This window comes from Hyperolius riggenbachi, chromosome 9 (genome assembly GCF_040937935.1).
Source record: "Hyperolius riggenbachi isolate aHypRig1 chromosome 9, aHypRig1.pri, whole genome shotgun sequence".
In the NCBI taxonomy this organism is placed as follows: domain Eukaryota; kingdom Metazoa; phylum Chordata; class Amphibia; order Anura; family Hyperoliidae; genus Hyperolius; species Hyperolius riggenbachi.
Window position 1 is genome coordinate 226,896,646 of NC_090654.1, and position 23,924 is coordinate 226,920,569.

Genomic DNA, 23,924 nt, shown 5'->3' on the forward strand with positions numbered 1-23,924 from the left:
CCCTAAGCAGTTATATCTTGGAATGTTAGACTAAAAATATGGATATCAGCGGCATTATATGCAGAGATACACTAGAGTCCAGTGTCAACAAGCTACAGTTGTACAGCATACGATAAAGATTTAAAAAAAAAAAAAAGTGGAATTGCTGTAATGACCCATTTCACCAACAACAAACAATGGGACAAGGGAGAACCTAGTACTGACTTGGTATTGGATCCTGTTTTTCTTTCTTTCTTTAAGGCAGAGTACACGCTTGTCTTTCAGTTTTCCGCATGCGTTTTTCTGCATACATTTTCTGCACACCAGGGGCTTGATTCACTAAGACAAATAGCATGCCATATCAAAGTTAACACGCCCTATCAGAGTAGCATAGCAAACTTATGCCTGCTAATTGGCAGTGATGAGCGCTCTACTCGTCCTGCCCTGAGCCTCTGCGGGTTCGTAGAGCTTGCTATGCTACTCTGATAAGGAGTGCTAACTTTCATAGACATGCTATTTGTCTTAGTGAATCAAGCTCCAAGTGTGTTTTCTATGGAGAAAAACGCACGCGTTGTTTTCACATCAGCTAATGTAATTGATACAGAAAACTGACAAAATGTGCAGAATCATTATGCAGAATGTCAGTTTTTTTTCTGCGCGTGAATTAACACATTGAGAACTCATGTTAATCAATGGGCTAGTTCACACTCAGTTTTTCTGTGCAGAAAACGCACACGAAAACAGTCAAGTGTGTTCCCTGCCTAAACCCCCAAGTTTAAAGCCTCTATCTTTAAACATGGGGTTGGTTTTTAAATGCTTGCTAATTAGTGAACATCTAAACATTGTCTATTTGAATGTTTCTGTAACCTTGACTGGGCTGAAAACAGTTTAAATATTTACTAATGTATTCCACCAAATTCAGACTTGGCCTTCTAAGGTTTCTCTAATCTGTGGAAATTTCGCATGATGGGTCTCCCTGCAGATCTTTTCTCAGCATTTCTATTGTAGGCATTCTGTCTGAATCCGTGACACATGGTTGTCATGCTGAAACATATTCCTGCCCCACACCGTGCACAATGTTCCCACATAGCCTAGGAAAGAATAACAAGAATTGGAGCTCGTCACAGGGGATGTCAATGATTACCACACAGCAACAACAATACAAAATACTCTAAATCCCAAATGTATTTATAAATTATTCAATGTTTGCCCTTTGTAAACTCTTTCCTCACCTTGTTATACATTTTGAAAGGTATTACTGCTGGTAGTGTCTTTACTGCTGGCAAGTTGTATCACTGTGGAATGTATGTTCCAAAGTGAGCAGAAATAACACCTGATCTCCCAGAGTGCTCCGGAGAAGAAGACTCCATAGCTAAATAGCCTAGGCTGAGAATAGCTGAGAGGTGGGGTTACATACTATTATAAAGCAATATATACATATAGGAATGGATTATGATGCTGAAACCATGATAATATATGTAAAATTTGGATCTTGGATAATTCAATACATTCTTTTACATCAGTAGATCATAAGTATATGGTATATTGGTTTGATTGTTCTGATTATTTGATCAAGCAAAAAATTGATCAAATTTCTCAGGTTGATTTTTTTTTTTTTAAAAATACACTATACACTTGAATACAAGTCGACCTTGTGTATAAGTCGACTCCAATATTCAACCCTCTTAAGCTGGAATTTTTTATTGACTCGAGTATAAGTCTACCCAACTGGCTGCACTTGGGGCTCAGTAGGGGTTAATGACAGCACTGCATACAGTATTGCAGGCATTAATACCTCTTGTCCCTTAAGTGCAGCCAATAACTGCTCCATGCCCCAAAGTGCTGCAATTATTCACTCCACCTCTTGCAGCCCAGTATTTCCCCCCTGCCCCTTTTTTTGTTAATTGTTGTGACCAGGACTTTCAGACCTGTGTTTTCTTGGCATTTCCTTTCCTCAATGTATAACTTACCACAGGGTAAATTGCTGCAAATGAGACTGTCACTATTAGTACACACATTACTCAGTGTGTTCAGTGCTGCCCTGTGACTTGTGTATAAGTCGACCCCCTATACTTTTATGAAGTGAATCAGACCTAAATTTCTAGACTTATACTCGAGTATATACAGTATGTTTGTGTGTGTATATAAGTTTGTGTATACTGTATGTATATATATGTGTGTGTGTGTATGTGTATATATATATATATATATATATATATATATTAATATAATTCTTATATACTCGCGTATAAGCCTGATTTTTCAGCCCAAAAATATGTTTGCTTGGCTTATATGCGAGTCAGTGGAGCAGAACGGATGGTGGAGCAGGTTTTGTTACTGGCAATGGAGTGTAAGGATCTTGCACTAGTGATCCTGCTCTTGCCAGCTGGCTCCCTGCTGTGTCCTTGCCCCTCATCCCCTGCAACATGGTGTGCAGAGTGCGCTGCTCAAGACTACCTGTGTCCCGTGACTTGTGGAGCGGAGCGTGCAAGCAACGTGTTAGCAGTGCAATGATCAGGGATTCTTCCTGTGTGGCAATTGCTGTGTCTATCTATGATGCCATTTAGTGGCGTTTTGAGACACAGCTGTATCATGCTTGGGGCACATCTGACTATGGGGAGGTGGGCTGACTTGTACAGGGGCACCTCTGGCTACTGTGGAGGGGGCTATAGTAAATATGGCTTATACGCAAGTCAGTCACTTTTCCCTGGTTTCAGGGGGCCATGGGGTCGCGTCACTGTGTAACGCGTGTGTCGGTTGTCTAGCGACCCTTATGAAATGGACTTTCAGACTAGTTTTATATATGCCTGTATACTGTGATTTAATCGCGTGTAGTGAAACCATATCTAGCTGTCTCCCATATTTTTGCTGTGTGATTGTAAAAGCAGTGTTGAACTTTGTGACAAGAAGGTTTGAGATGCTTATTGCACAAGCTTGTTATTACTAATGGAACTTGAAAATAAACAGATGCACGGGGTTCTCATGCACATATGTTATTGCAAAGTGCATGTTTTGAAGTTATTTTGTTACATAACAAGCACATTTCACACAAGCAAGAGAACCATATGTTTAAAAATCTCACAATAAAAAGAAGAAAAATAAATATAGCATGCTGCAAAAATGAGGGATGGAGACAAGCTGGAGCCATACATTGTATGTGAGCAGATTACCGTATATACTCGAATATAAGCGGACCCGCATATAAGCCGACCCCCCAACTTTTACCTGAAAAAACAGGAAAAAATGAATGACCCCCCCATATAAGCCAGGGGTAGGAAATGCTGGATTGGTGCAGATCATTATATTTGTAATGTATTTTTAATACAATGACATTTTATGCCCCAGTATAGCTAGTATAGTGCCCAGTATAGCTAGTAAAGTGCCCAGTATGGGTAGGTAGTGCCCCAGTATAGCTAGTATAGTGCCCAGTATAGCTAGTATAGTGCCCAGTATGGGTAGGTAGCGCCCCAGTATAGCTAGTATAGTGCCCAGTATAGCTAGTATAGTGCCCAGTATGGGTAGGTAGCGCCACAGTATAGCTAGTGTAGTGCCCAGTATAGTGCCCCAGTATAGCTAGTATAGTGCCCAGTATAGCTAGTAAAGTGCCCAGTATGGGTAGGTAGTGCCCCAGTATAGCTAGTAAAGTGCCCAGTATAGCTAGCATAGTGCCCAGTGTGGGTAGGTAGTGCCCCAGTATAGCTAGTATAGTGCCTAGTATAGCTAGTATATTGCCCAGTATAGCTAGTAAAGTGCCCAGTATGGGTAGGTATTGCCCCAGTATAGCTAGTAAAGTGCCCAGTATAGCTAGTATAGTGCCCAGTATAGGTAGGTAGTGCCCAGTATAGCGCCCCAGTATGGGTAGGTAGTTCCGCCCTCGGCCGCTGCTGCTATTACCTTAGCCGGCGCCGCTTCCTCTATTCCCCTCTCCTGCTCTTAACTAATTCACAGCAGCTCCTCCCGTGGCCTAACCCCGCCCCTTCTTGTCTTGGTGTTAATGTTTTCCTTGCCCCCGGTGAAGGCTGGTGCTTTACTCCCTTGCTACAGGGAATGGTCTTATTTAGTTAAATACTAGCATGGCCAGCTATCCCTGTAGAGACTAGGGATGATCAAGGAGATGCAAATTCTTCCGAGTTGATGCAAATTTATGTCATTCTTTTTTTTAATGCAAATGTATGCAGTTTGAAAATGGACCAATCAGGTTTAAATTGATTGGTCCTTTTTCAAGCTGCATATATTTGCATAAACATTTGCATAATTTCAGTATTTGCCTCTCATTGATCATCCCAGGTAAAGACCAATACAGTAGGACGCAGTTGGAAGGTCATCCTTTTCCCTATGGTACATTACCGCACAAAGGAAGTTGCAGGGCATGCTGGATTTTCTTTTTTACTTTCCCCTCATTGGCTGAAGCCTCTTTCCCTCCTGTTTTACCTTACCACACCTCTGTTCCTCTCTGATTGGCCAATATTTCTCAATGCACTTGCTACTACAGAGCTGGGTGGGAGTGTCTGAAGACTGGGAGGAGGGCTGGCAATGATACACAGACAGGGTAAGGGAGAAAATGATGTCAGGATTGGCTTCAAGATGGACACAGACAAAATAGAAAATCCAAAGAAGGATTTTCTCTTTTTTTGCCAATGAAAAATTACTAAAATCAAAATGTGGACAGTGCAATACATATGTTATGTAAGTAGAGCAAGTATTTATCTACTTATATACAGTGGGTTGCAAAAGTATTCGGCCCCCTTGAAGTTTTCCACATTTTGTCACATTACTGCCACAAACATGCATCAATTGTATTGGAATTCCACATGAAAGACCAATACAAAGTGGTGTACATGTGAGAAGTGGATCGAAAATCATACATGATTCCAAATTTTTTACAAATAACTGCAAAGTGGGGTGTGCGTAATTATTCGGCCCCCTGAGTCAATACTTTGTAGAACCACCTTTTGCTGCAATTACAGCTGCCAGTCTTTTAGGGTATGTCTCTACCAGCTTTGCACATCTAGAGACTGAAATCCTTGTCCATTCTTCTTTGCAAAACAGCTCCAGCTCAGTCAGATTAGATGGACAGCGTTTGTGAAAAGCAGTTTTCAGATCTTGCCACAGATTCTCGATTGGATTTAGATCTGGACTTTGACTGGGCCATTCTAACACATAGATATGTTTTGTTTTAAACCATTCCATTGTTGCCCTGACTTTATGTTTAGGGTCATTGTCCTGCTGGAAGGTGAACCTCCACCCCAGTCTCAAGTCTTTTGCACTCTCCAAGAGGATTTCTTGCAAGTTTGCCCTGTATTTGGCTCCATCCATCTTCCCATCAACTCTGACCAGCTTCCCTGTCCCTGCTGAAGAGAAGCACCCCCAGAGCATGATGCTGCCACCACCATATTTGACAGTGGGGATGGTGTGTTCAGAGTGATGTGCAGTGTTAGTTTTCTGCCACACATAGCGTTTTGCATTTTGGCCAAAAAGTTCCATTTTGGTCTCATCTGACCAGAGCACCTTCTTCCACATGGTTGCTATGTCCCCCACATGGCTTGTGGCAAACTGCAAACGGGACTTCTTATGCTTTCTGTTAACAATGCCTTTCTTCTTGCCACCTTTCTTCTTGGCCACTTGCCACTCTTCCATAAAGGCCAACTTTGTACAGTGCATGACTAATAGTTATCCTATGGACAGAGTCTCCCACCTGAGCTGTAGATCTCTGCAGCTCGTCCAGAGTCACCATGGGCCTCTTGACTGCATTTCTGATCAGCGCTCTCCTTGTTCGGCCTGTGAGTTTAGGTGGATGGCCTTGTCTTGGTAGGTTTACAGTTGTGCCATACTCCTTCCATTTCTGAATGATCGCTTGAACAGTGCTCCGTGGGATGTTCAAGGCTTTGAAAATATTTTTGTAACCTAAGCCTGCTTTAAATTTCTCAATAACTTGATCCCTGATCTTTCTTGGACCTGTCTTGTGTGTTCTTTGGCCTTCATGGTGTTGCTGCTCCTAATATTTTCTTAGACAACCTCTGAGGCCGTCACAGAGCAGCTGTATTTGTACTGACATATTAGATTACACACAGGTGCACTCTATTTAGTCATTAGCACTCATCAGGCAATGTCTATAGGCAACTGACTGCACTCAGATCAAAGGGGGCCGAATAATTATGCACACCCCACTTTGCAGTTATTTATTTGTAAAAAATGTTTGAAATCATGTATGATTTTCGTTCCACTTCTCACGTGTACACCACTTTGTGTTGGTCTTTCATGTGGAATTCCAATAAAATTGATTCATGTTTGTGGCAGTAATATGACAAAATGTGGAAAACTTCAAGGGGGCCGAATACTCTTGCAAGCCACTGTATGTGTTTTTTTTTCTGAGATAGTATGACTGACAGCTCCACTTTAACAATAGGATTCTGGAGTACTGTTTCTATGAAAAAGTAGCTGCCATTTCCACACCTGCACTAATCTGCTGACTGCCAACAGTCTCTGGCAACAGTTATATCCCCCACTTCCTATTAGACGTGCTCTGGAACAGCAGTGTTTTATATGTCCATAAAACAGGGTAAGTAAGCTGAAATAATGTTTAACATCAATTTGAGAAGTTCCTTATTATCATGCAGCACAGTTCCTCTGCTGGTTAAAACAGTTTTAAAACCAATCGGTATTGCTTTGATAAATCTGGCCCACTGTGTGCTGGCTACTAGCGGGTAGCCCTGCCCCCTTGCACTGAAGCGATGACATTTTGTGTAAGGGGACAGGGCGACACTGCGGAAACCAGTGCACAAGGATCTGGCATGTAGGTAACACTTTATTTAGCATAATGATGCAAGTGCTATACAGTCCCAAGTACAGCACTTGCAGACACTGGCAAATCTTGCTGCAAATCGCAGGCAAAATTCGGAGCACAAAGCGTTTGTGTTTTAGGAACTGCAAGCGCTGCTCTTAGTGGGTGCCTGGCCTTAAAGGCACAGAAATGAAGATAGCGTAGGATTATGTTTATTTCTGTTGTCAGCATTCTTCACTCGAAGGCAACTGCCACAGATACGAGCAGCCACTATTGTCTGGTGCTACAAAGTGAAGCATTGCACCTGTCTCTCCTGGGTCATATACAATAAGGCTCAGTATCTACCTGACGCATCTCAATATACAGAATGTTGTTTGAATTGCTGAGGCAAAGAGGAGCACAGCTAAAAGTCTTTAGCCATATAATTCTGAATCCTCCATCTAGATTTATAATGTAGGGAAGACGTTCTGCTAACAGTGCAGCCGCCTTTAAACTGATGTGGAAGTGTGTCATTGCCAGTGACAGGTGGTGCGTGTGTGTAACTGCTCTCCATCTTCCTCACAGCATGCCTCCTGCAAGCGGAGCTGGTGAACTATGAGCGGGTGAAGGAGTATTGTCTGAAGGTCCTCAAAAAGGAAGGGGAGAACTTCAAGGCTTTGTACAGATCTGGAGTGGCCTTTTACCACCTGGGGGACTATGACAAAGCACTGTACTACTTGAAGGAAGCCAAGAGCCGACAGCCAACAGGTAATGCAGAGTTCTGAGGCTATGCCTATAACGTATAAATTGTATGTATAAGGCCCCTTTTACACTTGCCTTGCAAGTGTGCATTGCTATACCCTGTTTTACCGCAGGGTGACACAATGGCAATGGGGCCTAGCACACTTACGGTGTCAGGTTTCGGCGGAAGTTCCCGATCGGCTGCCGAGCTGCCGCAAAGTCAACAGCACGCTGCCATCAGGGAACCCGCCGCATTTGGGGATTCCCTGTCTGTGTCCCCGCTGTGCCTGGCTCCCCCCTGCATGCCTCTCCACCCTCCCCCTTGTGTCTCCTTGCCCCCCCCCCCCTGTGCGAGCAGCAGCAGCGGCTTACCTCATTCATCATGTGTGCAGCAATTGCAGACACCAGTCTTCTCTGTGCGGCTTCCTCTTGTGCCGGCTTCTAATGATGCGTCATCAATGACATGAGGGCACAGTGGGGAGACAGAAGGACACTGGGGAGACCAGAGGACATGGGGGGGGGGGGGGAACCAGTGGACACATGAGGGAGACAGGAGGACACGGGGAGACATGAGGACATGTGGGGCATACAGAAGGACACCATTTGTGGAAGGACATGTACAAGATGCTCCTGATATATGGACGCAGCAGGTTTAGTTTATATTCTTTCCCCTGTTCTTTTCCCTTTAAACCTAGGTGCGTCTTATATTCTGGAGCGTCTTATACGGCGGAAAATACGGTATGCTTTTTCCAAGGCCCATTTCTCAAGAGAGAAGAGAGGTGATACAGTTGCCCCGAGCGAATGAGTCAGAATCTGGGTTACATTAAAGTGAAGTCAAACAGTTTAAAGCACATCAGAACTAGTGATGGACTCATGGGTAGAAAATCTGTGATTCTAATGAAGCTTAATTTCGGCAGGTGTGTCCATGGGGTACAGGGGGTTAATTACCCAGACGTCCGTGTGCTTCTATGCGTATCACAAGCTTGCACGTTCCACGACTCAATACTGCACACTTCCTCCTTCAGCCAGAAGAGGCCTAACTGCTGGAGCCTGATCACTAAATTCATTCCCATGTTGGTTCAGTCACTGATTGGTGGACTGTGCAGTACATTACGCCTTTTTTTTTTTTTTTTGGGTCATGTGATCTGCTGTGAAACTGAGCCTATTCACCATTTAACGAAGGTAACCTAGCTCATTTTTCCTCATACATGCATTAAATGGACCAGGATTAGTAGAACAGAGGAGCATTCTAGTTTTCAGAATAGAATATCCAGCATTTACACACAATAAATGCTAGCTGAGAGTTCCTAGCTTAGCTGCCTGTTAATCCGCTGATGCCAATAACCCATAAAGTAGTATGGTAATTAAAGGCACTTTAAGTTGTGCGATTTTTATTTTTCAGCTATGAGTTGTAGTGGGCCGCAGCAGGCATGTCAGCTGATTGACAGGGAATTTTGCGCGGTTCGCAATAAAAGTAGAAGGTTACTGTAATTATTTTGGTAATGATGATCCTGCCACTCCAGTTGTAATACTTTCTTCTGAAGTGTGCACACCTACTAAGATAATTGCGGTCCTAAAAGCTGTAAAAGAGTAAATGCGGTTGTGGGAAGCATTTCTCTGCCCATCAACAGCAAGAGAATGGAGCCAGGCCATGTGACTGGAATGGTTCTGCGTGTGCAAATAGCCCTGTTGTGCTTTAGACCAGTGGTTGTAGAGATGTACAGCTCTGCCCAGTAACATGTAGAACATAGCATGAAAAAGTCATCTGGTCAAATCTGTTTCTCGTCCCCCTCCTACACTGGTGAGATCATTGCACTTACACAAATCTACAGCATAACCGCTGGGATAATGGTAGATGTGTGGGAGATTATGGGCAGCCGAGAGTTCAGCCATGTAGAGCAGTTACTATACTGACAGTAGCAACATACACACTCTTTTTAGCATGTGGCAGTATGTAGGGTGCCAAAGCTAAAAGGCAAAAAGGCGTACAACAGAACTTCATGTTGCTGTTGTTGTTTTTGTGATTTTGCTGTTTGCATAACTTTCTAAGCCTGAGAGCTTCTTTGCATTATTATCCAAGAATGGCCGTGCGATCGGAATGCAACGAGCATGATGGCACGTCATCTGCGCTGCTCTGCTGATCCCATTCACTACATGCAGCAATGCTGCGCAGCGCATATGATGGGTACAGCAGAAGTGCGATCTATGCACTTCTGCCGTTCTTGCGTGTCGCACATTGTACGAGCTGCCGAAATGCCCATGGCACCGTGTATTATGTGAATGAGGCCTTATTATTATTATTTAGTATTTATACAGCATCGACATCTTCTGCAGCGCTGTTCAGAATAAATTGTCACTAACTGTCCCTTAGAGGAGCTCACAGTCTAATCCCTATCATAGTCATATATCTATGTATGTATCATAGTCTTGGGCCAATTTAAGGGGAAGCCAATTAACTTATTTGTGGGAGGAAACTGTGGGAGTGCTCGGAGGAAACCAATGCAGACACTGGGAGAAAATACAAACTCCATGCAGATAGTGCCCTGGCTGGGATTCAAATCAGGGGTTCCAGTTCTGCAAGGCGAGAGTGCTATCCACTGAGCCACCACGCTTCCCACACAGCATGCAGTTTTGTCAACGTATCGATTGATAATTTCTAGCATGTCAGATCTGCTTCTGATCGATAAAGGGAACAATTTTGAGATCTGTACTGCACAAAATCGATCTTCTTTGAACAAAAGCAGATCAGACATGCTGGAAATTATTGATCGATCTGATGTGAAAATTGCATGATGTATATAAGCCTTTATAAAGAGATGCTTCCATCTCCCCTGGCCCTCCTGGAACCCCTACAAAGTACCATGTAAGCCCATAATGAAATAGAACCATTTGGATTTTTTAAGGGATTGAAGGTGCCCATACATTCATCTATTTTTCCAGCTTGATTCCCTAAGATTTGGTTCATCTGCTGGAAATCCATTTCCCCCAAAAATGTCTGCTCGAACTTGACCAAAAATGGATCTACAGAATCGGTCGGACAAGAAAGAAAATCTAAGTTGGTTGGGGGCAGGGCACAAGCGGTAATCAATTGATAGGCCATGGTGTTGCTTTGCATCAAACAGTGAGACACTGTGATTCGATCAATTTTCAATAGAAGCCCTGGTGGAATCTATTAGAAATCATTGTGCAGTTTGGTAGGAATCAATCCCTCTCTTAATCAATTCCAAATAGAGAGGAAATAATTGTTTTGCCACATCGGGGGACAACATAGAAATGTATGGCCAGCTTAAAAAGAACCAAAAAGCAATCTTTCTGATAAAAAAAAAATAAGACTATGCTAAATATGTGCTTGCTTAAAACAGAAGGTATATTTGGCTTTACGTGAGAAAGAAGGATCTCCTGTGATGACTCAGCAGCATTCCATGTCTACATGAGGGAATTCTCCTGCAGCAAAGTCTGTGGTGAATTAGAGGAGAGGCCACTCCTGCTGCGACTGCCAGAGTACTGACCACAGGGAGGACACAGCACACACGCACTTTACATTTGTTTTGTAAAGCTGGACACAGTTTTTTTTTTACCAATATTTTGCGATTAACAGAGCAAAAAAAACATTTATAGTTTGTCACTTTAAGAAAATAAGTTCTATTTACAAAGTGCAGCTTGAGGAAGCACTGATAATCATTTTGGACACTGTTCACACACTTACTCTGGCAATCCATGCTGAGATCTCTTACGAGGTACAGTTAGGTTCAAAAATATTTTGACAGCCGCGCCCAAGGATAGTGACTGTGTATATATTGTGTGGTACACATGACGATAAGAGAGCCTGACCTTCAAGAAAAAAGTTTCATAGACACGGTGTTCTAAAAAAAAAAAAAAATTTATTATGCATATAGGACAACGCGTTTCACAGCATAAGCTGTGTCATCAGGTCAAAAAGTGCCTTAAAGAGCAACTGTTAGCCATACAATGCCATGAAAAAAACACATAAGCAAGTAGATAATTACTTGCTCTACTTACAGTGGGTTGCAAAAGTATTCGGCCCCCTTGAAGTTTTCCACATTTTGTCACATTACTGCCACAAACATGCATCAATTTTATTGGAATTCCATTTGAAAGACCAATACAAAGTGGTGTACATGTAAGAAGTGGATCGAAAATCATACATCATTCCAAAAAATTTTTACACATAAATAACTGCAAAGTGGGGTGTGCGTAATTATTCGGCCCCCTCAGTCAATACTTTGTAGAACCACCTTTTGCTGCGATTACAGCTGCCAGTCTTTTAGGGTATGTCTCTATTAGCTTTGCACATCTAGAGACTGAAATCCTTGCCCATTCTTCTTTGCAAAACAGCTCCAGCTCAGTCAGATTAGATGGACAGCGTTTGTGAACAGCAGTTTTCAGATCTTGCCACAGATTCTCGATTGGATTTAGATCTGGACTTTGACTGGGCCATTCTAACATATAGATATGTTTTGTTTTAAACCATTTAATTGTTGCCCTGGCTTTATTTTTAGGGTCATTGTCCTGCTGGAAGGTGGACCTCCACCCCAGTCTCCAAGAGGTTTTCTTCCAAGTTTTTTGGCTCCATCCATCTTCCCATCAACTCTGACCAGCTTCTCTGTCCCTGCTGAAGAGATGCACCCCCCGAGCATGATGCTGCCACCACCATATTTGACAGTGGGGATGGTGTGTTCAGAGTGATGTGCTGTGTTAGTTTTCCGCCACACATAGCGTTTTGCATTTTGGCCAAAAAGTTCCATTTTGGTCTCATCTGACCAAAGGACCTTCTTCCACATGGTTGCTGTGTCCCCCACATGGCTTGTGGCAAACTGCAAACGGGACTTTTTATGCTTTCTGTTAACAATGCCTTTTCTTCTTGCCACTCTTCCATAAAGGCCAACTTTGTACAGTGCACGACTAATAGTTGTCCTATGGACAGAGTCTCCCACCTGAGCTGTAGATCTCTGCAGCTCGTCCAGAGTCACCATGGGCCTCTTGACTGCATTTCTGATCAGCGCTCTCCTTGTTCGGCCTGTGAGTTTAGGTGGATGGCCTTGTCTTGGTAGGTTTACAGTTGTGCCATACTCCTTCCATTTCTGAATGATCGCTTGAACAGTGCTCCGTAGGATGTTCAAGGCTTTGGAAATATTTTTGTAGCCTAAGCCTGCTTTAAATTTCTCAATAACTTATCCCTGACCTGTCTCGTGTGTTCTTTGGACTTCACGTTGTTGTTGCTCCCAATATTCTCTTAGACAACCTCTGAGGCCCTCACAGAGCAGCTGTATTTGTACTGACATTCGATTACACACAGGTGCACTCTATTTAGTCATTAGCACTCATCAGGCAATGTATATAGGCAACTGACTGCACTCAGATCAAAGGGGGCCGAATAATTATGCACACACCACTTTGCAGTTATTTATTTGTAAAAAATGTTTGGAATCATGTATGATTTTCGTTCCACTTCTCATGTGTACACCGCTTTGTGTTGGTCTTTCATGTGGAATTCCAATAAAATTGATTCATGTTTGTGGCAGTAATATGACAAAATGGGGAAAACTTTAAGGGGGCCGAATACTTTTGCAAGCTACTGTACATAACAGATGTATTGCACTGTCCACGTTTTCATTCAGAGTTAAAACATTAATAAAATCCGGAGAATTATGTTCCTTTTATGGGCCATCTTGAGTCCCATAGGCAAAAGCATTCCCCCCTGGCATCCCCTCTCCTCCCCGCATTATTACAGAGACAGACTCCACTACTAATGTGAATCTGTATTGTTAAAATCACACAAAAGTAAACATACCAGTGCGTTAGGGGACATCTCCTATTACCCTCTGACACAATTTCGCAGCTCCTCGCCGCATTAAAAGTGGTTAAAAACAGTTTTAAAAAGTTTGTTTATAAACAAACAAAATGGCCACCAAAACAGGAAGTAGGTTGATGTACAGTATGTCCACACATAGAAAATACATCCATACACAAGCAGGCTGTATACAGCTTTCCTTTTGAATCTCAAGAGATCATTTGTGTGTTTCTTTCCCCCTGTTCTCATGCACTGAAGTTTCAGGCTGCTTGTTTCTTCCTGCAAACAGCTTTGCCCTTGTCTGTAATTCTTCAGTATGTGAAAGCCCAGCCAGCTAAAAGGACGATTTATCCAGCTTGTAAAAGATAAGAGAGAAGCTGCTCTAATCCTAAATAACACACAGGCAGTGTGCACAGAGGGGCCTGGAAGGAGGAGTTCATAGCAGAACCACAACACTGAAGAACTTGGCAGCCTTCCAGACACAGGCTGACAAGTCTGACAAGAGAGAGATAAGTTGATTTATTACAGAGATGGTGATAGTAGAACGTGCTGCAGTAAGCCAGAACACATTAGAATAGCTTTTTGAACTTGTAGGATGATAAAAAGCAGGATGCAATTTTTGTTACGGAGTCTCTTTAAGCGCCTGGAACCATTATCAGTTGAGTCTGTGTGCGCTGCTTTTATTCCTCCCCGCTCTGCTCTGTAATAGTGCAGGGAGGAGAGGGGATGCTGAGGGGGCATGCAGGGGAGACAGAAGCGACGGAAGCGCTGTGAAAGAGAACACAAGGCACACAGCAGGAGGAGGGCCGAGGACAGTGACAGGGGACAGCTTCTGGCCCCCTTTCCTGTGCATTAGCAGGTGGCAGTGGCCACTGTCAAGTGGCCAATCACAGAGGTGTGAGAGGGGAAAACGAGAGGGACAGAGACTTCAGCCAATCAAGGCTGATTTAGCATGTGACGCAACTTTTCCTGTGTATGATATGCGAGCCAGCCAGGGGGCATGAGGAATAGGAATCAGTTAAGAAAAAGTAAGATTGATTTCAAACTTTTAAATTGCCTGGTTAGCATCCATTTTACTTGTGGAACAGCTACCAATAGAGAATTGATTTTAGATTTTATGCCTAACAGTTCCTCTTTAAAGCGGATCCGAGATGAAAAACTAACTATAACAAGTAACTTGTCAGATAGCTAGATTTGCTGTGTAAACTATCTAAACTTTAGATAAGATATATAATCTTATCTAAAGTTTAGTTTATACAGCAAATCTAGCTGCAAACAGCTTCAACAGTATATGATTATTTCTTCCTGTGATACAATGACAGCAACCATGTTCTGTTTGTAATCATTACACACAGGCAAGCTGATCTGCATATCCAGCCCTCAGCCTGTGAAAACTTCACTCCCCTCTCATTCTCCCTCCTCCCCTCTACCTCTGAAATCTCTGGCTAGTAACACCTCCTCCTGCCCAGACTGAGTTACCATAAGCCCATGCTACATGAGTCTGAGAGTGCCAAGGCACTGGAGAAGCTGTGGGCGAGGCTTGTTTAGTTTTTAGGGAATTAGAGTATTAAAACAAACAAACAAAAAAGTACTGGGCTTGAGGAATGCCCTATAAACTATATGAAAGGAACACAATTATGCAGTTTATCTCGGATCCACTTTAAGGTGCGTACGCTGGTCAGACTGACACAAACTACCAGTCGTCAGACCCGCCCGCGGGGGCGGACGTTCTGACGACAATTTCCGCGTGTGTACAGTCTGTCGGCCGGCTGATAAGGCTGTTTTTGACAATTCAATTCCTAAATAAATAATTTGGTTAAAAAAATACCCTCACCTACTCCGAGTTCCCATCGCTGTCTCTTTCAACCTGTCAGCTAACCCGTTCCCTCTGCAGTGTCCTCCTGTAAATGCCGGCATTTTCACAGCAATGGCGCTGACCTGTAAGTAACATGGAAGTATTTCCAGATCAGCACCATTGCTTTTAAAATGCCGGTATTTATAGGACATTGCGGCTGAACAGGAGAGCTGACACTACAGAGAGCTTAACAAGTTATATATTTAAGATTCAGGAATAGAGAACCCAAGCACGCTTTTTTTTTTTTAATTAAAAAAAAAAATACTACCTGATTTAGGGGCAAGCCGGATCAGGTAGCGTCCATCCCTGACCCCCCCTGAAGCCAGTAATGGCATTCTTTCACTTTCAAGGGTTAGGGGTCACAATGCTGCATTCAGAGCACTGTGCTTTCATCCGAGAAGCACAGAGTTCAAAAATGGGGATGGGGGATAGGCGGCGAAGGGCCAGTGAGAGGAGGCATTCCTGATGGCTAGCGTGGGCTATGTGCACTCGTTCCTCTCCTGCAAAAGATGCCCTTTTCCCTAGAGATTACCAACAAGCCACATGTCAGCAATGCTGGGGGGGGGGGGGGTTGGGGCGTTAAGGTTACTGAGGCATGTCATGGACCGGGGAACATGCCTCTATGTCCCATCTGCCCACCTTCGCTGCCTGAAAAAAGTTCTCTGTCCAAATATTTATGGACCTAACTGTATCTATTTACATTCTGCTGTCTGCCTATGGCTGTTGTGCCTTCGTCAGACTTGAAACCTGTATGCATATAGTCTGATGACGGTACAATAGCCGAAAGCTTACTGTTATATTTGTTAGGTTTTTTTGTAAGTTAGCCAATAAATGGTATCATCCTAATTCAAAACATCATACTTTTACTGATGGCTAACACGGTACACTACTGCTACTATTCTTTTGCTCAGTGGTATAAAAAATGACTGCCCCCTCAAAGAAATATGTGATATGTTATTATTTTTTTTTATAAAATGATCAGATAGATAAATGCTGAACAATGACTACATGTGTGTGTGGATCTACAGTCTGATATGGCTGTTTATTTTAAACTGTTTATGGAAAATGGGAATATGCAATAAATATATAAAATAAGAATAATGAAAAACGTAATATTTATTAATGTAAAGGGCAGTATATCACCATATAATTCCCTGTAAGGAGACAGTGATCATGTTCCCTATAAGGAGCCTGTAGATGGAACTCTGACAACTGGATGCTGGCTTTGTTTTTAGGTGTATTAGTTCCCATGCTTCTGGGATCCGTCCAGTTTCTGTACAAGGCCTGATAGTATTTGTATGGGACATGCACTTTTCTTACCTTCTTAGGTATGCATTTCTTCCTCTCAAGCTTTCCAGCTGGTTAGGAGGCACCACACCTGTGTCAGCATGTAAAAGTGCATTGATTCCAAAGACCTGCAAGGCCTAAATTCAATGCAGATGATCCACAGCAGATGTAACCTCGCGACAGGTACTGGATTCAGCGGTGGAATTCATATACACTTTGAGAAAAGGTTTGAAAGGCTTGTATGGGGTATATAGACTGAAAGAGGAACTGTAGTGAAAAGGACATAATAAATAAAATTACTTATTTTTTACTATTTTGATTTATAGATTATTTAGTCCGTGTTTGCTCATTGTAAAAGCTTTCCTTTCCCTGATTTATATTTTGATATTTATCACTGGTGGTGTTGGCAGTTGGAAAAATATGTTATTTCCCATAATGCAATAAGTTACACAGACAGCAAACTGTCAGGACCATGGTGGGAGGGGTTTCACCACAATATCATCAGCCATACAGACCCTCCTGATATATTTGAGAAAAGGTAAAGCTTTCTTGAGGTAAAGGGGTATCAGCTACTGATTGGGATGAAGTTCATTCCTCGGTTAAAGTTCCTCTTTAAGGAGAAAAGGAAAACCTTATGATGTAGATGTGTGGTTTTGAACTTTAGAATAGATTAAAAAAAAAAAAAGATTCAGAGTTACAGTAATCCTAAAACGATTTAACAGTCTGCTACTAAACCAATTTCAGGAATTTTCAAACAGAGGGTGTTCCAGAATTTTGGAGCAGCTTTTAAGAAGTCTTATGATCCCCATACTCTGGCAGATGGCCACCAAATTTGACCAACAAAAAAATCTGATCAGAGAGGGATCTATTACTATCACACACTGCAGATATATTTTTAAATAGATATTAAAAATCTATGGCGTGAGAGTGCAGTGTCGACTACCGAAAATTGGCGAGTGTATGGGCACCTTTACAGCAGTTTATGGGAAGAAGTTACTTGTGAGGAAAGCAGATTTAAAGATGTGAAGTGTAGCAGCTTGAATTTATCCTAAAGTGAGGTTGGAGCCATTGCAGCAATTTTGAGCTTGTACATGGTGTTCAACCTAAATTGCCAGCATCAAACACATAAATAGCAGCTGAAGAAAATGCTTGTCCAAAGTCCCACACAAAATAAAACAATCAGCGCAAAAAGTGAATCCACTGGTGATGCAGCACCCGGTGTCAGTAAACTCCAGTGACAGGTCACCAATAGCAGGTAAGATTTAGGCTTACCAGTCCACAATAACCCCAATCAAAAGGCTATATACGACTCTAATCGATTCTCAGAGTCTCAAACACGCATATATGGTCCACAATCAGATCTTCACAGGATGTAGCAAATATCCCAATCGGTAGTACTCGGCTCAATGGTGTCAGTATAGGAGTAGATAAAAGAAGCAAAAAACAGTCCAAGTTTAGATTGCTTGATTCTTGAAGCTTATAAACTATAAACAAAGCTAAAAAGTAAAAAAAAGCTCACATATGGGGCCCTACAAAATATGGAACTCCATAAGTAAGATGTGCTCTGTATCAAAGCCCAATAGGGTAGAAGATGATAGTTCCCGCCCGTCTCCTTTCCGACTAGTTTTGCCTAATGGCGTCCTCAGGGGATCATGTACTTGACTGTAGCGAAGACAGTGATGGAAAGGAAAATTCTACGTACTGTAATGTGCTGTGGAATTTGTTGTGTATATGAAATGTGAGCACATCTGTTTGAAGTGTTTATCAGAGAGCTGATCAGAATGATTCACTCGGTGCACAAAGAGACTCCGAATATTTTAGCAGTGGAATGAATTTGCCAAAATGAGGTAAGAATTACCATAAATGTAATTAGAGATCTCCAGCTAATGCCATGTGAGGGTGAAAGAACAGTGTGGTAATTCTAAGCACTACGCAGTCATGTGACCCTATTTTACATGTATTTGGTAAACACATTTTCATTCCTTTTTTGTACTTATACTAAGAATTGGAGGAGGGCGGATGCCTATATGTTTTTGTTTTTGTTATAGTCTAAATGAAAGCGACTGTGCCTCCAATCTGGGCAATCTATGTAAAGCATGAAAAAATAAACTGAGATTCCCAATCATTGAAACCAGCATGTCACATCTCAGTGCATCGCCACAGCTGAGCATGCATGGGACCATCACCAGTGCTGGATGCTTTAACAGCAACTGAAATCCACTGCAGTAGAGGCCTGGCATACAATTAAAGTGAACCTGAGGTGAGAGTGATATGGAGGCTGCCATATTTATTTCCTCTTACAGAATACCAGTTACCTGGCAGCCCTGCTGGTCTGTTCAGCTGCAATAGTGTCTGAACCACGCCAGAAACAAGCATGCAGCAAATCCTGTCAGATCTGACAATAATGCTGCATGCATGTTCAGGGTCTATGGTTGAAAATGTTAGGCAGAGGATAAGCAGGATAGCCAGGCAACTGGTATTGCTTAAAGGAAATAAATATGTCAGCCTCCATATTACGCTAACCTCGGGTTCACTTTATGGCATCAGTGCTGTTTGGTGGGCACATATGTGGTAAAAGATCATGGAAAGGGGTTAAATGTTTGATTGCAGAGAGGAGGAGCTAGTCCACTGAGCGCACTCCTGTGTGAGAGTCTCAGGTGGAGATCAAGGAGGGCATTGTGCCCTAGCAGCAAAGGGAGGCACAAATCTCCTGTTGTATTCGCTGACATTTTCGGCTGTGTGCCTGGTTTCTATTAGAGAACTGGCTGTAGTATTCATGAGTTCACAAATGGCCATTAACAGGTTACCAGCAATGTGGGCTGATGAATTGCAATTGGCTATTATTGGACTTTTCACTCTAGTAGAGTTGAATAGTAGATGCTGACATAGCGTTATTTATTCTGCATTCAAGGTTCCCTTTCGATTGATGTAGGTTCAGTAAAGCCCATCATACACTTGCTGACGGCCGGGCCTTCTTCAAAGGGAGCGGCGCAGGGGGGCTCAGCTCTGCCTGACTGCATAATGATTTTATAAACACAATTAGGATCCTGTCAGAAGCTTCTAAAATATAACTTTTATTTAATTTCCCTAAAATCAAGTTTTATTCATAATTATATTCAATAAACATTGTTGCATTGTGTAATCGTTTTGGTCACGAGAAAGCTGTTATATCTTATATAGCCAGACTTTCCTGAGGGTACAACCCTGCGCCATGAATAGTTATGCTGATTTACTTTCTAAACATATAAGATTAAAGACCCCCCCACCAAAACCGACATGTTTCAACTCCCAAAAAAAGGAGCCGTCGTCAGGGTTAAATATAAGTGCTTAGGGTGCTAAAGTGCATAGCAGAAAGAGAAGCAGCATCACAAATACATATTAAAGAAAATAACAAAATTGAGAGCTGTGCTCTCTAACAAAGGCAGCTAGAGAGCGCAGAGGCAGCTAGAGAGCACAGCTCTCAATTTTGTTATCTTCTTTAACCTCCTGAGCATTACGCCGCTTAGGTTTTCCAGTTAGAGTGCCCCTGGAGATGATGATTATTATTATTATTATTATTATTATTTTTTATTTATATAGCGCCAACATATTCCGCAGCACTTTACAAAGCACAATAAGACGACAATGGGAACATAGATATACTAACAAATTGTAAAAGAGTTCCAAGCAGCACAAATATTGTGACAAAAACAGTAAACATTAGGAGGAGGACCCTGCCCTTGCGAGCTTGGAGATTCTAAAAGCTTTCTTGCCCCCACAAGCTGTAGCTAGCACTAGGCTAGCTAGCATAAGCAGCCGGCACCCTCCGATCGCCGCCGATCCGCCGATTATACTTTATCCCCCCTGGCTCCAGCAATCAGGACGGCCTCCCCTGACAGCTCCAGTCTTCAATATGGGGAGGATCACACATGACGTCATGACGTTGCCAACGTCATGACGTCATGCGCAGACCCGATCCTCCCCATAGAGAAACCGGAGCTGTGCGGAAAGGATGCGCCGATCACTGGAGCCAGGGGAGGTAATGTATTAAGTGGCTGGATCGGAGGGTGCCGGGCACTTGGACTAGCTAGCCTGGTGCTAGCTACAGCATGTGGGGCCATAACATCTTTTAAAATCTTTGTGGGGGACTTGTAATTGAAGGAAGCGGTATGCCCGCCACAGTGTCGGACATACCGCTAAGGAGGTTAATATGTATGTAATAAAACTTGATTTTAGGGAAATAAAATGTTGTATTTTAGCAGCTTCTGACAGGATCCTAATTGTGTTTATGATATAAATCAGAGTTGTGTATTGTGCATAATGATAATGCCATAGCATTGTGGATGGGAGGAATGTGCCTTCAGAGCAGGGGCTATTATCGGGCTGCTATTATACAGTGAGGAGTACTCTACTACAACAGCATAGGCCTCACTAGCGGGATGGTCTATAAATCCAATCCTGCAAGTCATTTTAAAATGCAGATGCTGCCTGTGGAGCGTGTATGCTGCATGGCTCTGAAAGAAGAGCATTTAAACTGAATTCACACGTGTAAGGTTAATGGCATATATTTGCCTGAATTACAAATGATTAGTTAAGATGGCCATATGTCGCTCAATGTATGACCAAATCGACCACCTGCGGCTGCCTGCTGGGCTACCCCCCGTGTATACTCAATGTGGCTCCTGTGCCCGTGCTGAGTGTTAAAGTCTCGACTCCCCACCGGTGCAACTTGTGGCCTCCTCCGGTGTTCAGCGTCCCTGCGATCACCTACACCATGCGACTCGGCTCATGTAGTGACATCACAACATACAACAGTGTCATGTGGAACAAGCGCTTGTGGTGACAGCAGACACCAGGTGTCAAGACAGTGGATAGGTGAGCCTTTAACACTTTGCGAGGACACACACACACGTCTGTCATCTTAATATCAAACGCTGTTACCGTCATGCACCTAATTGAGCCCTTGCGACCAAGATTTTTACCCCATTCTTGATTGACCCATCTGTCCTATTTTGTACGGAAAATTTGTTGCCACATTTATTGTGGCAACAAATTTCTTTTGGCTTTGGTAAAATGATTATATCGAGTGATGTTTGGGCACCCTTACCTTTATTTTATCCTAAAATATTGGTCACATAGCTAGCCTCTATGATCTGCCGCTATGATGTGTCCCCATTAAAAGCTTGTGTTCTATTCAATGGGCTTGATTCAGAAAAGGGTGTTAGCATGCCAGTGAAAGGCCACTTTGCATGTGCTAACATGCTTTGCACGTGCTAAGTAGTTAGCACTTCAAACTACTTAGCACCATAGTTAGCACATGTAAACTACTTAGCACCCTAGTTTTTTTTTTTTTTTTAAATCAGTGTTTATTCAACAAAGAAAAGGAACATATGACAAAATATGCAGTGTAGCAGTGCGCCTCCTAACTTTTCCAACAGTAGCTTCAGCATCGCGTACATTTGAAATCGGCGCCGGTAGACTTGGGCGCAGGATACAGCGGTATATAGCTGATCCTGCTTCTGCACAAGTCCGGGCCGATTTAATTACTATTTCCCCTCCAGGCCGACATGGATAGTGGGGGAATGAAATAATTCGGCTTCCAGCGATTGCTGGAGGCCGAATTATTATGTTTTTAAGTAACTTCGGCTCCGTCTTCTGACGAAGCCGACGTTACTCACTGAGCAGTTCAATAGGAATGATTCCTATTGAAGTCTATGGAGGCGCCGGCTGCGCCCAAATCTAGCAGCGCTGAAAAGCACTGCTCCGTCAGCATCAATTATCACTGTGGAAGATGAGAGGTATTGTTAACAATAATATAATGATCATCACAAAATGATCGTCACAAAAGAGCTCAGATTGAATTTAAATTTCCAAGTATTCTATCTTTTACAAGATCATAATTAGCAAGACCAGGGGTATCTAACCATGGAGCTTAGCACCCTAGTTAGCACGGTACTAAGTAGTAGTTTGCATGTCCTAACTATGGTGCTAAGTAGTTTGCATGTGCTAACTACGGTGCTAAGTTTGCATGTGCTAACTACGGTGCTAAGTAGTTTGTATGTGCTAACTACTTAGCACCCTAGTTAGCACGCTCAAAGCCTTTAGGTGTGCTAACTGGATTAGCACCATTTACTGAGTCGAGCCCCATGTCTGTACACACCTTATTATAATACTTATCAATAGCATTATTCCAAGGTCATGCATTTCCAAAAGTAACCGACCTGATAACCAAAATGCTTAGTATATTCAGTATACAATGGCCTCAATTCACTAAGCAGTTTAGACTAGTATACAGATGGTTTTTAGTCTACTGATGGTTTGGTCAGTTGCATCAAAGGGGAATTCACTATTACCAAAGGTTTTAGACCTGGTCTAAAACATTTGGTAATTAGGTCGGTAAAGCAGGGGAAATAATCAAAAGATGCAATTCACAAACTAGTAGCTATGACTGACATTTTTCTCCTTTGATGAGCTCTCCTCTGCATACAATTAAACTCCTGCATAATTAATTCAAAAGGTTCCATCCTCACATCTAAAATACCGCACAGAATTACTTTACCGACAGAAATCAGCTGGTCTAATCTCTGTCAGAAAAAGTGGGCGTGGTTACTCCTTGTTTGCCTTTGTTAATTGTGTAATTACTGAATGTTAGACCAGGTCTAAAAACAGGTCTAAAACATTACACCAAACTATCAGTAGACTAAAAACCATCTGTAGACTAGTCTAAACTGCTTAGTGAATTGAGGCCATTATGTTGTGGCTAATTGGTGTGGTCAGACCAAAGCGCTGTATGTTTTTTTTGTAAATTCACTCCTCTCCTACGTTTTTTTTTTCCTTCCAGATACCAATGTTATCCGGTACATCCAACTGGCGGAAATGAAGCTTAGTAGATGTTCCCAAAGAGAAAAGGAGCTATCATAAATAAGACCTCCCTTTGCTGATATGATCACTTGACTGTTTCATCACTGCAAGCTGCCTGGTCCACAGATCACGTCTCACTGGCCAGCCTCAATGATTTTATTTTTCTTTGCAGTTTACAGAGTACTGCACATGGCTGGATGAATCTCTTCCTCGATACCCTGAAGCCCTACTACTGAAAGGAGGAGAGGGGTAAAGCTCACACGAAGAACTCACTATACCATAAATATATTCTGCCTGCTTCTGCAAAGCGCTCTACAATTGGCTTGCATTTGATAACCGGAAATGGGTGGGGGTGGGAGGGTGAGCTATGCAGGTTGCTGATTTTTCACATTATACCATCATTTAAAAAAAAAAAAAATCTGCTTTTGGCTCAAGCTGTTGACGTTGAAAGGGCCTTCTGACTCATGCAACCCTTTCAAGCCCTGCTTGATTCCAGTCTTGCTGCAAGCTCTTTTTATAGATCAGTAATTGTTAAGAACACTTTCTGCTAAGAGAGCGTGTTTGTGCCAATTATTTGTGATTTGAGCGCATAGAGAGGGCAGGAACAGGGCATCGTCTAAATGGCCGCTGTACTGATGACAGAATCACAG

The 23,924-nt window shown here is 42.6% G+C and overlaps 1 protein-coding gene and 1 long non-coding RNA gene across 2 annotated transcripts in view; one reads left to right on the forward strand and one right to left on the reverse strand.

The window, feature by feature from the left end:
- Positions 1-23,592, forward strand: part of TTC9 (tetratricopeptide repeat domain 9) — a 48,274-nt gene extending 24,682 nt beyond the window's left edge. Inside the window, exons 2-3 of the mRNA XM_068251936.1 lie at positions 7,325-7,507; positions 23,255-23,592. Coding sequence (XP_068108037.1) covers positions 7,325-7,507; positions 23,255-23,334 — 263 coding nt within the window. The 3' untranslated portion in view covers positions 23,335-23,592. The remainder of the gene's footprint in view (positions 1-7,324; positions 7,508-23,254) is intronic.
- Positions 918-16,820, reverse strand: LOC137531916 (uncharacterized). Its single transcript, XR_011023802.1, has 3 exons — positions 16,468-16,820; positions 11,187-11,343; positions 918-1,070 (listed from the first exon to the last, which is right to left on the reverse strand). It is a non-coding gene; the product is annotated as an uncharacterized lncRNA (long non-coding RNA).
- Positions 23,593-23,924: the final 332 nt, after the last annotated feature.